Source organism: Trachypithecus francoisi, unplaced genomic scaffold (genome assembly GCF_009764315.1).
Source record: "Trachypithecus francoisi isolate TF-2019V2 unplaced genomic scaffold, Tfra_2.0 Lachesis_group8, whole genome shotgun sequence".
Lineage (NCBI taxonomy): Eukaryota > Metazoa > Chordata > Mammalia > Primates > Cercopithecidae > Trachypithecus > Trachypithecus francoisi.
The window spans coordinates 18,417,644-18,431,943 of record NW_022681473.1 but is presented as its reverse complement, the minus strand read 5'-3'; the positions used below and the strand labels follow the sequence as shown (position 1 = coordinate 18,431,943).

At 42.0% G+C, this 14,300-nt stretch overlaps 1 protein-coding gene across 9 annotated transcripts in view; it reads right to left on the bottom strand.

The window, feature by feature from the left end:
• The window catches only part of AMBRA1 (autophagy and beclin 1 regulator 1), a 204,240-nt gene that overhangs the window by 100,498 nt on the left and 89,442 nt on the right, over positions 1 to 14,300 (bottom strand). For all 9 annotated transcript variants that reach the window (XM_033204164.1, XM_033204168.1, XM_033204166.1 and 6 more), the window contains one exon: positions 35 to 115. In XM_033204164.1, the coding sequence (XP_033060055.1) occupies positions 35 to 115 (81 nt within the window). The remainder of the gene's footprint in view (positions 1 to 34; positions 116 to 14,300) is intronic.

Genomic DNA, 14,300 nt, shown 5'->3' with positions numbered 1-14,300 from the left:
AGTCTCCCTCTGTTGCTAGCAACTCGGTTCTTACCTTGGGACAAAGCGTCCAAGCGAAGGTGCAGACATCCGGGCATTGCGTGGAGCTCGGTGCCTGGATCTGTCACCATTGTCCCTGAAAAAAACAAAAAGACTACACATAAGAGAGTCACTAAGAAAGAAGTACCCACCAGCTCAAAAAGGAAACATCCCCAAAATGACATTCTTACACTTAGGAGAGGACCCCACAGAAATTTGTCTTCTGGCTGCTCACTAATTAGGTGGCACATTAATAAAACATATTTCTGGAGAACCTCAACTAAGAGATTTATGAGCATTTACCAACAACTCAGGAATGAGGAAGATTTTTCTTGAGTTAATGTGGTCCCTTAGCATCTCAAACTGAAGCCACATTTAGATCTTAGGATTTGGAATGGATATATATAAACTTTTTCTATATTGAAAGATGCAAGAAAAATGTGTCTTGGGGGGTTGTCTTACATTATTTATTATTATTTTACTTGTTATCCAGACACCTGCTGTGGGAGGAGGTCTTAAAGGAAGAAAAATCCTCCCACCAATTTCATTTGGCAAATGGTTATCTTCAAATGAAATGTTTAGGTCTTCCATGTGGAAAAATCAGTGATAGGTAAAAGAAAAAAAAAAAAAAAAACGCACAAGAAAAAGACAGTACCTTCTTTTACAGACTGTCAATGGTGAAGAATATTAGAAAATGCAATCCTATGTTAGGTCATTTGAATACAAAGTCTGGGTGTTTTCTTTACAGATTGTTAACAGTCCATGCCATAGTAATAACTGCCATTTATTAAGTATCTACTAGGTTCCAATAAAAAGGTTATTGATATGTTATCCCATTTAATTCTTCTAGCTAGGCCACGAAGTATTACTACTATTTTACAGACAAGTGGATGAAAGACCAGAGAGGTAAATACCAAGGTCACATAACTAGTAAGTGGTTAAGGCAGGATTCAAGGAAGATTGGACTTTGAAGCCCTAGATCTTTCCACTACACTTCACTGCTTCCTGCAAGAAAAGAGGAAAGGAGCTTCACATGTTTTAGTTTCCAGTACATCAAAGGAACGATAAGCCAAAGGGCACTGGCTGGACAGAGCAGTTAATTAGCTGCTTAACCAACTCCACAAAATAAATGAACCTTTGAGAGCTTGATTTGGGATACTTTCTGAATTCTCCCTTTGGATTATCTTCAAATCAATGAGATAATCTTCAAACTGGCCCTGAAACCGAAGTTAAGGCAACACTTGGCTTTTAAGTGGACCACTGGGAACTTCACAAGCCAGAAACAAAAGCCTATGATGGTTTTTACATCTTGGCAGAATTGGCTGCCGAGCATTAAGAGACAAATCAATACCAGGGATATTGGAAGCTGATCCATTGAAAGTATTTGATTTTTATTTTCCCAAAAGAAAAAGCACACACTGTGTTCCTTAACACATCTTACTCCTTTGACCTGAAACTCTGCAGATGAAAGGAGGGGCAAGGAGAAAGAGTTAAGACTATATGGAATGTAAAAGGGGGGTTAAAAAGAATAATGGAATAAGGAGTTCCTGACCAGCAGACTGCAGTTACTGGGGAGCCCACAAATTATACATGTACACAGAGGAGTAGCTGAATATCAAACAAATAAGATAGTTTCCAAATTAAGCATACTATTATTTTTCAAATATACTACTGTTGTGATAAATTATGAATTCATTTAAAAGAATAACTGAATTCATGATAGCTTTTCATTACTGTATATTTCACTTATCAATTAGTACTAAAAGTACAACTAACTATCATAAGAGGAGTTAGAAAATATTTTGAAGTTAAAAAGGATCCTAACGGGGGGAAAGGGTGGAGGCCTCTAAGCCTCAAAAATATAAAAAAAACTAGCTGGGCAGAGTGGTGTGCTCCTGTAGTCTCAGTTACCTGGGAGGCTGAGGTGGGAGGATTGCTTGAGTCCAGGAGTCCAAGGTCAGCCTGGGCAACAAGAGACTCTCATCTCTTTAAAAAAAAAAAAAAGAAAGAAAGAAAACAGGCCAGGCACAGTGGCTCACGCCTGTAATCCCAACACCCTGGGAGGCCCACCTAGGGTCAGGAGTTCGAGACCAGCCTGGACAACATGGTGAAACCCTGTCTGTACTAAAAAAAAATACAAAAAAATTAGCCAGGCACAATGTTGCATGCGTGTAATCTCAGCTACTTCGGAGGCTGAGGCAGGAGAATCGCTTGAACCCAAGAGGTGGAGGTTGCAGTGAGTTGAGATTGCGCCTTTGCACTCCAGCCTGGGTGACAAGAGTAAAACTCCATCTCAAATAAAATAAAATAAAATAAAAAATAGAAAACAAAGCTAGAAAAGAAGCATCATGGGGCAAATCCAATTATTTCACACCCATGAGAGAGAGCTGGCCTTCCCAGAATCACATTACAGAGCTGACAATTTGCTCCTGCAAGAGTCAAAGATTCACTTCCTTCTGGACAACAAACACGAATCTATCTCTCATTAGAAGGGCTGAAGAGCAGGGAAGGGGAAGCCAGTGCACTGGATAGTACTGAGCCGCTGCCAGTGCCCAAAGGTAACACAGAGCTTGGTGAAAGAACACAAGAAGACAACAGAGAAAAAAGGGCAAACCCCAAGGCTGGGGAAAATATGGGCCCATACAACATGGGTCACAAGCATCTTTTTGTTGCAATTAAAACCTAAAAATAATTTCTTTCTGATTTAGCTTATCCCTTCATTTAAAAAAAAGGGAAGGGGGCTGGGTACGGTGCCTCACGCCTGTAATCCCAGCACTTTGGGAGGCTGAGGCGGGCGGATCACTTGAAGTCAGAAGTTCGAGACCAGTCTGGTCAACATGGTAAAATCTCATCTCTACCAAAAACACAAAAATTATCCAGACGTGGTGGCGAGCACCTGTAATCTCAGCTATTCGGAAGGTTAAGACACAAGAATCATTTGAACTGGGAGGTGGAGATTGCAGTGAGCCAAGAGTGCGCCACTGCATTCCAGCCTGGGCGACAGAGTAAGACTCTATCTCAAAAACAAATAAAATAAAATAAAATAAAAAAATAAAGTGAAGGGGTTAAGATGATAATTTTTATGTTATGTGTATTTTGCCAACATTTTAAAAAACTGATGGAAAAGAGACGGTGCAAAATACAGTCAGAGATAATGGCTTTACAGTGTTTAGAGATTACTGGAGGATATATAGAGGAAAACAAGAATGAGATCAGCTGACTCAAATACACACAGTCTCAGACTGAAGGTTACATGAGGCACCATAAAAGAGGCAACATGTTAAGTAAGGGGAGGTGTTCATGCTGGTTCTCAGCTTATTTAACATCTTGGCTAAGAATGGAGAAATAAGAGCTAAATGTCATCTCAATACAAAGTAGAGAAGATTTCAAATTCCAAGTGTTGAGAACTCTGAAGGAGAAATGACAGGAGAGGACCCAGCATGACCAGGAAAATGTGAAACATAATAAACACTGTATGAGATGCTGCCTATGGGAGAAAAGAACCCACAGACGTCTAGGATAAAATAGCCTATAACCAAACCAGCTCAGACATTTACTGAGCAGGTTAAACCTTGAATACCGGAATGGGTAAGGTGGTAAAGGTTAGAATATACTACAAAAGGATAAGTTCGACAAGAAGAGGGGAAAAGGCCATCAGTTTTAGTATTGGTACACAGAAATCCCGGACCAAAGGCACAGCTCCAAATAACTAAAGGCAGAAACAGTAACTGATGACTCTCTAGATTCTATAGTCCAGAAAGAGGGGAAGATTCAGAGATAATGGATTGAGGTGGGAAAAGACATCTCAATGCATGGGATATTTAGGGGAAAAACTGAAGGGAGAGGAATAAGTTCCAAACAAAAGAGCAAAGGAATTAAAAGTACTTAAAATAATGATATATTTAGAAAACTACACAGAAATCTGCCACTCACTTCAGTGCTGACACAAAGTCGACATCAAGCCAAACCTCTATGAGATAGAAGGAGACAAATTTGGTCAGGCAGGCAGAGACTGAATATGAGTGAATTGGAAGATATTTGCCAGATGAAAAGTGAGAGAAAGGCAGACCCAGAGAGACAGTTTAGGAACAATGAAGGGTGCTAAATACCGGGGTCTGATGACATAGCCAACACCCTTTCCAAGGGTAGTGACTTAAAAGTGTGAAGAACAGAGTACACAAATATGTTGGTACTGCTCCTTCAACACAGGAGGAATACTTTTCAGGGAAACACCAGAGAAACCCTCATCAATTCCAACAGCCAGAAGCTGACTTTGAGCCAGCAGGATAGAAGCTGGCTGGGTTATTAATGGCTTTCCCAGTTGTTGAATTCTGTGCATCTCTGATTAACTCTCAGAGGGGTATTTGGGAAGGAGTAGGGGGAAAAATACTTTCTTATCAAAGATTTTACCAGAAAAAAACACCCTTCAAACAATCAAGTATCCAAAACAAGTGCTAAATACAAGAAGATGTATTTCCAGAACAAGGGAGAAACACAGCAGCAGCTCTTTTGCTAAACGTCTAGGATTAATTGCCTCGGAGAGAGGCTGTAATTTGAAGGAATGAAAAATGCACCTACAGACTGCTGTCTGAGTCCTGACCAGACAGTCAGGTTGTCATTGCTCCTCAGTGACAAATAGCTCTGACTTGGGCCTTTATAAATGAAGCTCTTGCAGCAAAAAGCTCAAAAGGCCACTGTCCTCTTGACAGTATACAGTTGACTTTGCTGACAATTAGACTATTAAAAAACTTTTTGTTTCCCTATGCTGCTCTGTTTCTACTCAATCTCCAGACAACAGAAGGCCTAGTTGGTCTTCTTGTCCCTAGAGAGCACAGTGATCTTGGTCAACTCCTTTCCTTACTGGAGTGCTGTTGGTTAGAAACTGAGGCCCCAGTCTCTACTTTCAATGACTGTGCACATATGCAAGGGCTTTGATTTCTGGAAGGAAGGCACAGCCCCAGCTCATATCATTTACAGGGAACACAGCTAATAGCATAGGTCTCCTGGAACTACAGAGCCTTCATTTTTCTCCAAGGAATGGTAATATAAGAGATAATTACCATTTACAAATTCCTCTCCTCCCTTATGTTACCTTTTAATTTCATCTGCCTACATTATGCAAATCCACATTCCTATTGTGCATTTTATGTTAAAAAATAAGCATATAAATCTAAGGGTTATGTCTTCCTCCCCCAAACCCCCACTGCTTAATTCTTTCCTGCTGTATTTTCCCATTCTAAGCCCAGGCACAATCCAGACGTGTTCCATTTTCTTTCTCTTCTTCTTCACTCCTCTTAAGAAATATTCGTATGTATTTTACTTGCCCAGTAATTCTAATTCTAGAATTCTAAAGTATTAATTCTAAAATTGCTAAGCAATATTACACATTTTTAAGCAATAAATCAAAGTCCTCAGTAAGAGCTAGAATTCAGGTTAAGTATGTATTTTACAAATACACTGAGGTTCGACAGGTACCATATAGCCTATTCTTAAACCTCAGGAAGGTCCCTTACTTTTCTGAGACTTTTCATTATTGCACCTCTGCGTACTACACGGGAAATTTTTCTTTTTCTTTTTCTTTTTTTTTTTTGAGATGGAGTCTCACACTCTGTCACCCAGGCTGGAGGGCAGTGGTGCAATCTCAGTTCACTGCAACCTCCGCCTCCTGGGTTCAAGCAATTCTCTGCCTCAGCCTCCCGAGTAGCTGGATTTACAGGCGCCTGCTACCACGCCCAGCTAATTTTTACATTTTTAGACGGACAGGGTTTCACCATCTTGGCCAGGCTGGTCTTGAACTCCTGGTGTGATCCACCTGTTTCAGCCTCCAAAGAACTGGGATTACAGGCATAAGCTACCGCCTCCGGCCGACAGGGGAAATTTTTCTAAGATAGTTAACTCCAACAAAGATCCAAGAAGCTTAAAGCTACAAGAACCAGAGGTTATCTAATCTCATTCTACACATCAGACACTGGGGCCTAGGATGGGAAAGGGGCCTGCTCAAGATCAGATAATAAATCACAGCCTCAGCCAAGACTAGAACCCAGGACTATTCCCTAGACAATAGCTGTCAGGCTGTGGGGCCAGCAGGCATTGACAAGTGATCTCAATGCCAATCATTGCTGTTCTAAGAAGCAGTGATTGTGAATTTATAAATTTAGTTCAAAATTGGATCCAGTAAGAGTAAAAAAGGACTTAGATAGCAATTTTTTTTTTTTTTTTTTACAAGAAAAGATGGCTGTGCTTTCAGGAAGCTCATTCCCCCAAAACATTCACAAACAGGCTCCACACTCAGAAAACATCGAGCCCTCAGAAATCAATACTTACAATGCAACCCTCAGATATCCTCACCTGTACTATGCCCACTGCTTTTTAACTGGTTCTTCTGCATCAGTACACTTGTCACTTTAGGTCACCTTAACCAATGCTATCAGAGTTAGCTGCCTAAAATACATATTGGATGATGGCTGGCCTGAGACAAAGTCCAAACTTCTCAGCTAGGCATTCCAGGCTATCCAGAGTTCAGGGCTTTCTGATGTCTCTCTCATATCACAAACACTCCATAGCTCTAGCCACAGATCTATTCAGGGTCCCTGAATAAGCCCTGTAAATCTCCTGTCTCTACGCTTTTGCTTAAGCTACTCCCTTTATCTAGAATCTCCTTGCCTATACCCATCATCCATATCAATTCCTCTCTCACAGTTCTATGCAGTCTTCAACACCCAGCTCAAATCCATGAAGCTCTCTCACCTCTCCCCAAATACTGTCTCCCTTTATACAATGCTCTCCTAGAATTTTAGTGGTAACTTATTACAGTCTATCTTTTTAGATACTTATGTAAAACTTGATGCTATTCCATAACTTAAAAGGCTTCAATGACTTCCTCTTGCCTATGGGATAAGTTCACCTCCTTTGCAAGGCATGCAAGACAAAGATCTAGCTCCACTCTAGGGGCTCATCTGCTACACATCTTGAACTTTACAGTCCAGCCACACCTATTAACAAAGCAATTCCCCAAATATTCCATGCTGTTTCATGTTTCTATGACCATGCATTTACAGTTGGTACTCAAATAATGTTATTTCATTAAATGTTGTTTTGTATGCTGATGAGGGAAAAAAATCAATTCCTGGCCATGGCCACTCTCTGTGTTGAGTTTGCACACTTCCCCATGTCTGTGTGGGTTTTCTCAGGGCATTCCGGTTTCCTCTCACATCCCAAAGATGTGCACATTAGATGAACTGGTGTGTCTAGACTGCCTCAGTCTGACCGGGCGTGGGTGTGTGCGTGAGTGCACCCTGTGATGGAATGGCATCCTGTCCAGGGCAGATTTTCCCTGTGCACCCTGAGCTGCCAGGATAGGCTCCAGCCACCTGTGAGCCAGAATGGGAATAAGCACATTGGAAAATATATGAATATAAAATAATGTAAAAATATGTAAAGCATACAATAATCATACAGATGCACAATAATAATGATGCAGTACTAAGTCTCAGGGCGCTCACCATATTTGTTCCTGTTTATGTTTTAACTACATGGTGGCAGGACGTGTTCCTCACAATTTTCACTTTGCAAACATCTATCTATTCCTTGATTTACCTCACCCCACATCGACTGTTGTCACTCACTGATTCACCAAAAATCAAATAATTATATTTTTATTAATCTTCCTTAGATGTACATACAGCTCACATCTATTTCAATGTTTAATATAAGAAGTGTTGGGGTTTTCTTTTTTTTTTTTTTTTTTCTGAGACGGAGTCTTGCTCTGCCGCCTAGGCTGGAGTGCAGTGGCCGGATCTCGGCTCACTGCAAGCTCCGCCTCCCGGGTTCACGCCATTCTCCTGCCTCAGCCTCCCGAGTGGCTGGGACTACAGGTGCCCACCACCTCGCCCGGCTAGTTTTTTGTATTTTTTAGTAGAGACAGGGTTTCACCGTGTTAGCCAGGATGGTCTCGATCTCCTGACCTCGTGATCTGCCCGTCTCAGCCTCCCAAAGTGCTGGGATTACAGGCGTGAGCCACCGCGCCCGGCCTGTTTTGGGTCTTTATTTAGATGCTTGGTGACATTTGTGTAGCCAGAAATATGTCACAGGAACTTAACTCTTGTTCATATCAATTAGCTTATGGTAAAATTGGTTTCATTATAGTAGTTTTGCTTATGTTACAGTTTCCAAAGAGGAATTACTGTACTTGCCTTTCTCCTAAGTATACCTAAAGAATGACCCTATTTTAAGACTTACACCTCTTTTCTAAGCCACTTCATAAAAACATTCAACCACTACAAAAATTATCTGGAAAATAAGAAGAGAGGTTTTTATCTCTCCCCAGGTCATTTTCTTTCTTTTTTTAAAAAATTTTTTATGAAAATAAAAATTTTCACTGCACTCCCAGGCTGGAGTGCAGTGGCGTAATCTCGGCTCACTGCAATCTCCGCCTCTCAGGTTCTAGCAATTCTCCTGCCTCAGCCTCTTGAGTAGCTGGGACTACAGGTGGAGAAGTTTTTGTCTCGTTCCACACTAAGAACTAATTTTGTATAATACCACCACTCAATAATGTAGATGGCTGGCTGATTCCTAACTGCTTTAAGCAGGTTCCAGTCTACAAAGAGAATAACTTTACAGTGTGTTTCCTCAGCGTTCCTCTTGCACTGCTAATATTAAAGAGTCTGTGGCTCATAAGTCAAAGGCAAAGACAAAGGGAACTCCATTTCAAAATGAAGTAGACAATATCCCATCCCTCTCTGATGATTTCAGTTGCCAAAAGTTACCCTCCCTTCCTTGGGTACAAGTTATATATTTGTTATTAGAGAGTAGTCACTGATTCCTACAGAAGTCCTAGAAATTCCCAGCTCAGAAGAGAGCAGAATTCTAGTCAGAACTTGAAATACATGAGTCATCAGGACTATCACCTGATAAGAATGGTATTATCTAGGTTCTAACATATCTTCTTTGCCATGACTCAACTAGATTTTTCAGTTATATCAAAGGGGCAGATGAAGAATATTAAATTGTGGGCCAGACGTGGCGGCTCATGCCTGTAATCCCAGCACTTTGGGAAGCAAAGGCAGGAGGATTGCTTGAACTCAAGAGCTCGAGATCAGCCTGTGCAACATAGTAAGACCCTGTCTCCACCCCCTCCCCCAAAAAAAAAAAAAAAATTAGATGAGCGTGGTGGTCCATGCCTATAGTCTCAGCTACTCAGGAGGCTGAGGCAGGAGGATCCCTTGAGCCCAAAAGTTCAAGGCTGCTTGAACTGCACACCACTGCTCTCCAGCCTGGGTAACAGAGCAAAACCCAGTCTCAAAAAAAAAAAAAATTGTTGTGAACTAAAGGCAAGCAACTTCCCCTAAGCCACATCCAATCAGATGGCAGAGCTGAGTAACAGCCTTCAGAACTTTCCTCAGCCACATCATACACCAAGAACACCTTTTAATGACTTGTTTGCCAGAAGATTATTTAGCAAGGGGACCATAAAAGGAGAATCTCTTGTTGCATGAAACTCGTGTACATATGCATGTGGTATTTCCAGAATATATCATGCCAAACTAAGGAACCAGCACCCATCTCTCGCTCCCGGAAATAATTGTCATACAAGTAGACATTTTTGCACACAGGTATACCTTGAAGATATTGCAGGTGTGGTTCCAGACCACCACAATTTAAAGCAAATACTGCAATAAAGCAAGCCACATGAATCTTTGGTTTCCTAGTACATATAAAAGCTACGTTTATACTATAGACTACTGGGTATGTAACAGCATTATGTCTTAAAAAACAATGCACATACCTTAATTAAAAATACTTTATTGCGCCAGGTGCAGTGGCTCACGCCTGTAATCCCAGCACTTTGGGAGGCTGAGGAGGGCGGATCACGAGGTCAGGAGATCAAGACCATCCTGACTAACACGGTGAAGCCCTGTCTCTACTAAAATACAAAAAATTAGCTGGGCGGGGTTGCGGGCTCCTGTAGTCCCAGCTGCTCGGGAGGCTGAGGCAGGAGAATGGTGTGAACCTGGGAGGCGGAGGTTGCAGTGAGTGGAGGTCACGCCACTGCACTTCAGCCTGGGCAACAGAGCGAGACTCTATCTCAAAAAAAAAAACCAAAACTTTATTGCTTAAAAAAAACGCTAACGATCATCTGAGCCTTCAGTGAGTTGTAATATTTTTGATGGTGGAGGGTTCTGCCTCAATGTTGACGACTGCTGACTGATCAGAGTGATGGTTGCTGAAGGCTGGAGTGGCTGTGGCAATTTCTGAAAATAAGGCAACAATGAAGTTTTGCTGCATCGATTGACTCTTCCTTTCATAAAAGATTTCTTTGCAGCATGTGATAGCGTTTTAACCACAGCACAACTGCTTTCAAAATTGGAGTTAATTTTCTCAAGCCCTTTATCAACTAAGTTTATGGAATATTCTAAATCCTTTGTTGACATTTTAACAATGTTTATAGCATCTTCACCACAAATAGATTCCATCCTTAAAAAACTACTTCCTCAAGGTGTCTATGCTGAGAATAAAAATTTTTAAATAATTTTAAAAAGAAACCACTTTCTTTGCTCATCTACAGGAAATACCTCCTCATCCATTCAAGATTTTGTCTTTTGGTGGGTTTTTTTTTTTTTTTAGATGGAGTTTCGCTCCTTGCCCACGTTGGAGTGCAATGGTGCAATCTCAGCTCACTGCAACCTCTGCCTCCCGAGTTCAAGCAATTCTCCTGCCTCAGCCTCCCAAGTAGCTGGGATTACAGGCATGTACCACCACTCCTGGCTAATTTTGTATTTTTAGTAGAGACGGGGTTTCTCCATGTTGGTCAGGCTAGTCTTGAACTCCAGACCTCAGGTGATCCCCCCCGCCCCGCCCACCTCAGCCTCCCAAAGCACTGTGATTACAGGCGTGAGCCACCACGCCCAGCCTTTGTTCTTTTTCTCTCTTTTTTTTTTAAGACAAGGTCTTGCTCTGTCACCCAGGCAGTGGCGCGATCTCGGCTCACTGTAGCCTCAACCTCTCAGGCTCAAGTGTTTCTCCTACCTCAGCCTCAGTAGCTGGCAATATAGGCACGCACCGCCACGCCCAGCTAAGTTTTTTTTTTTTTTTTGGTAGAGATAGGGGGTTTCACCATGTTGCCCAGGGTGGTCTTGAACTCTTGGACTCAAGCAATCCTCTCACCTCAGTCTCCTAAAGCTCTGGGATTACAGGTGTGAGCCACCACACCTGGCCCCAATCAAGTTTTTGTTTTGTTTTTTTTTTTGACACAGTCTCACTCAATCACCCAGGCTGGAGTGCAGTGGCGCGATATCGGCTCACTGCAACCTCCGCCTCCCAGGTTCAAGCGATTCTCCTGCCTCAGTCTTCCAAGTAGCTGGGATTACAGGTGCCTGCCACCACGCCCAAATAGTTTTTGTATTTTTAGTAGAGACAAGGTTTCACCATGTTGGCTAGGCTGGTCTCAAACTCCTGACCTCAGATGATCCACCTGCCCTGGACTCCCAAAGTGCTGGGTTTTTTATCATGAGATTGCAATAATTCAGTCACATCTCCAGGCTCCACTTCTAATTCTCATTATCTTGCTATTTCTACCACATCTGCAGTTACTTCCTTCACTACAATCTTGAATTTGTGAAAGTCATTCATGAAGGCTGGAATCAACTTTTTCCATACGCTATATCATGTTGATATCTCTACCTCCTCCCATGAATTGCCAAAACTCTTAATGGCAACTAGAATTGCAAATCCTTTCCAGGTTGTTTCAATTTACTTTGCCCAGATTCATAAGTGGAATCACTATCAATAGCACTATGGCCTTCTTTCTTTCTTTCTTTTTTTTTTTGAGACAGAATCTCACTCTGTCACACAGGCTGGAGTGCAGTGGCACCACCCTGGCTCACTGCAATCTCCACCTCCCAGGTTCAAGCGATTCTCCTGCCTCAGCCTCCTGAGTAGCTGGGACTACAGGTGTGTGCCACCATGCCTGGCTAATTTTTGTATTTTTAGTAGAGACAGGGTTTCGCCATGTTGACTAGGCTGATCTCGAACTCCTGACCTCAGGTGATCTACCCACCTTGGCCTCCCAAAGTGATGGGATTACAGGTGTGAGCCACCACACCTGGCCAGCCTTATTTCTTAAAGAATAAGATTTGAAAATCGAAATTACTTATGGAGCCATAGGCTGCAGAATGGATGTTGTGTTACTAGGCATGAGAATAACATTAATCTCCTTGTACATCTCCATCAGAGGTCCTGGTGACCAGGTGCGTTGTCAGTGACCAGTTACATTATATTTGTTTATTTTTATTTATTTTGAGAAAGGGTCTTGCTGTGTTGCCCAGGCTGGAGTGCAGAGGCGTGATCGCAGTTCACTGCACGCTTGACCTCCAAGGCTTGAGCAATCTTCCCACCTCAGCCTCCTGAGTAGCTGGGACCAGAGGTATGCATCAACACAGCAGTTATATTTTTAAAAGAATCCTTATTTCTGAGCAGTAGGTCTCAACCATGGGCTTAAAATATTCAGTAAACCATGCTATAAACAGACGTGCTGTCATCTAGGCTTTGTTCCATTTACAGAGCACAGCCAGAGTAGACTTAGCATCATTCTTCAGGGTCTTAGGATTTTCAAACTGGTAAATGACTACTGGCTTCAACTTAAAGTCATCAGCAGCATTAGCCCCTAACAAGAGCATCAGCCTGTCCTCTGAAGCTTTGAAGCCAAGCATTGACTTCTCTCTAGCTATGAAAATCCTAGATAACATCTTCTCCCAATAGAAGGCTGTTTCATCTATGTTGAAAATCTGTTGTTTAATGTAGACACCTTTATCAATGATCTCAGCTAGATCTTCTGGATAACTTGCTGTAGCTTCTCCATCAGCATTTGCTGTTTCTCCTTGTGCTTTTATGTTAATGGAAACAGCTTCTTCCCTTAAACTTCATGAACCAACCTCCACTAGATTCCAGCTTTTCTTCTGCAGCTTCTTACCTCTCTCAGTTGTCAGAGAAGTGAAAAGAGTTAGGGAATTGCTCTTGATTAGGGTTTGGCTAAGGGAATGTTGTGGCTAGTTTGATTTTCTATCCAGACCACTAAAACTTTCTCCGTATCAGCAGTAAGATTGTTTTGCTGGAGTAGACCTTTTAATTTCCTTAAGAATTTCTGCTTTGCGTTCATACCTTGGCTGTTTATAGCACAAGAGGACTAGCTTTTGGCCTATCTCAACTTTCAACATGTCTTGCTCGCTAATCATTTGTAGCTTTTGACATAAAGTGAGAGATGTGCGACTCTTCCTTTTTCTTGAACATACAGAGGTCACTGTAGGGATATTAAATGGCCTAATTTCAATATTGCTGTGTATCAGGGAATAGGAAGGTCCAAGGAGAGGAAGAGAGATGGGGGAATCGCCAGTCAGTGGAGCAGTCAAAATATATACAACGTTTACAATTAAGCTTATTGTCTTATATGAGTGTGGTTCATGGTGCCCCAAAACAATTACAATAGATCACTGACCACAGGTCACCATAACAGATACAATAATAATGAAAACATCTGAAATACTGGAAGAATTACCAGTGTGACAGAGAGACACAAAATGAGCACATGCTGTTGGAAAAATGGTGCCAATGGCTCAATGCCGGGTTGCCACAAACCTTCAATTTGTCAAAAACACAATACCTGCAAAGTGCAAAAAAAAGCCAAGCACAATAAAATAAGGTGTGCCTATATTTGGTCACAATGTGGACTTCTGGCCAGGCGCTGTGGCTCACGCCTGTAATCCCAATACTCTGGCAGGCAGATCACGAGGTCAGGAGATCGAGACCATCCTGGCTAACATGGTGAAACCCTGTCTCTACTAAAAATACAAAAAATTAGCTGGGCGGGGTTGCGGGCGCCTGTAGTCCCAGCTACTCGGGAGGCTGAGGCAGGAGAATGGTGTGAACCCAGGGAGGTGGAGCTTGCAGTGAGCCGAGATCACGCCACTGCACTCCAGCCTGGGCGATAGAGCGAGTCTCTGTCTCAAAAACAAACAAACAAAAAACAAAAAACAATGTGGACTTCTGGGAAAAAGGGACCCAAATATAAGCAAATTAATTAGAAGAGTTAAGAAAATAAATTAATAGACCTAAAGAGAATTCATCTTAAGGCTAAAAGACCAGAATTCTCATTGAGATGTTTTTTCCAGGCAGAAATCCAAAGTACAGCCCGTGTGTCAAAATTGTGAATGAGAGACTTCTGTGCCAGCAACAGTCTTTTGTTTGTTTAATACAAACGGGGATCTCACCACGTTGCCCAGGCTGGTCTT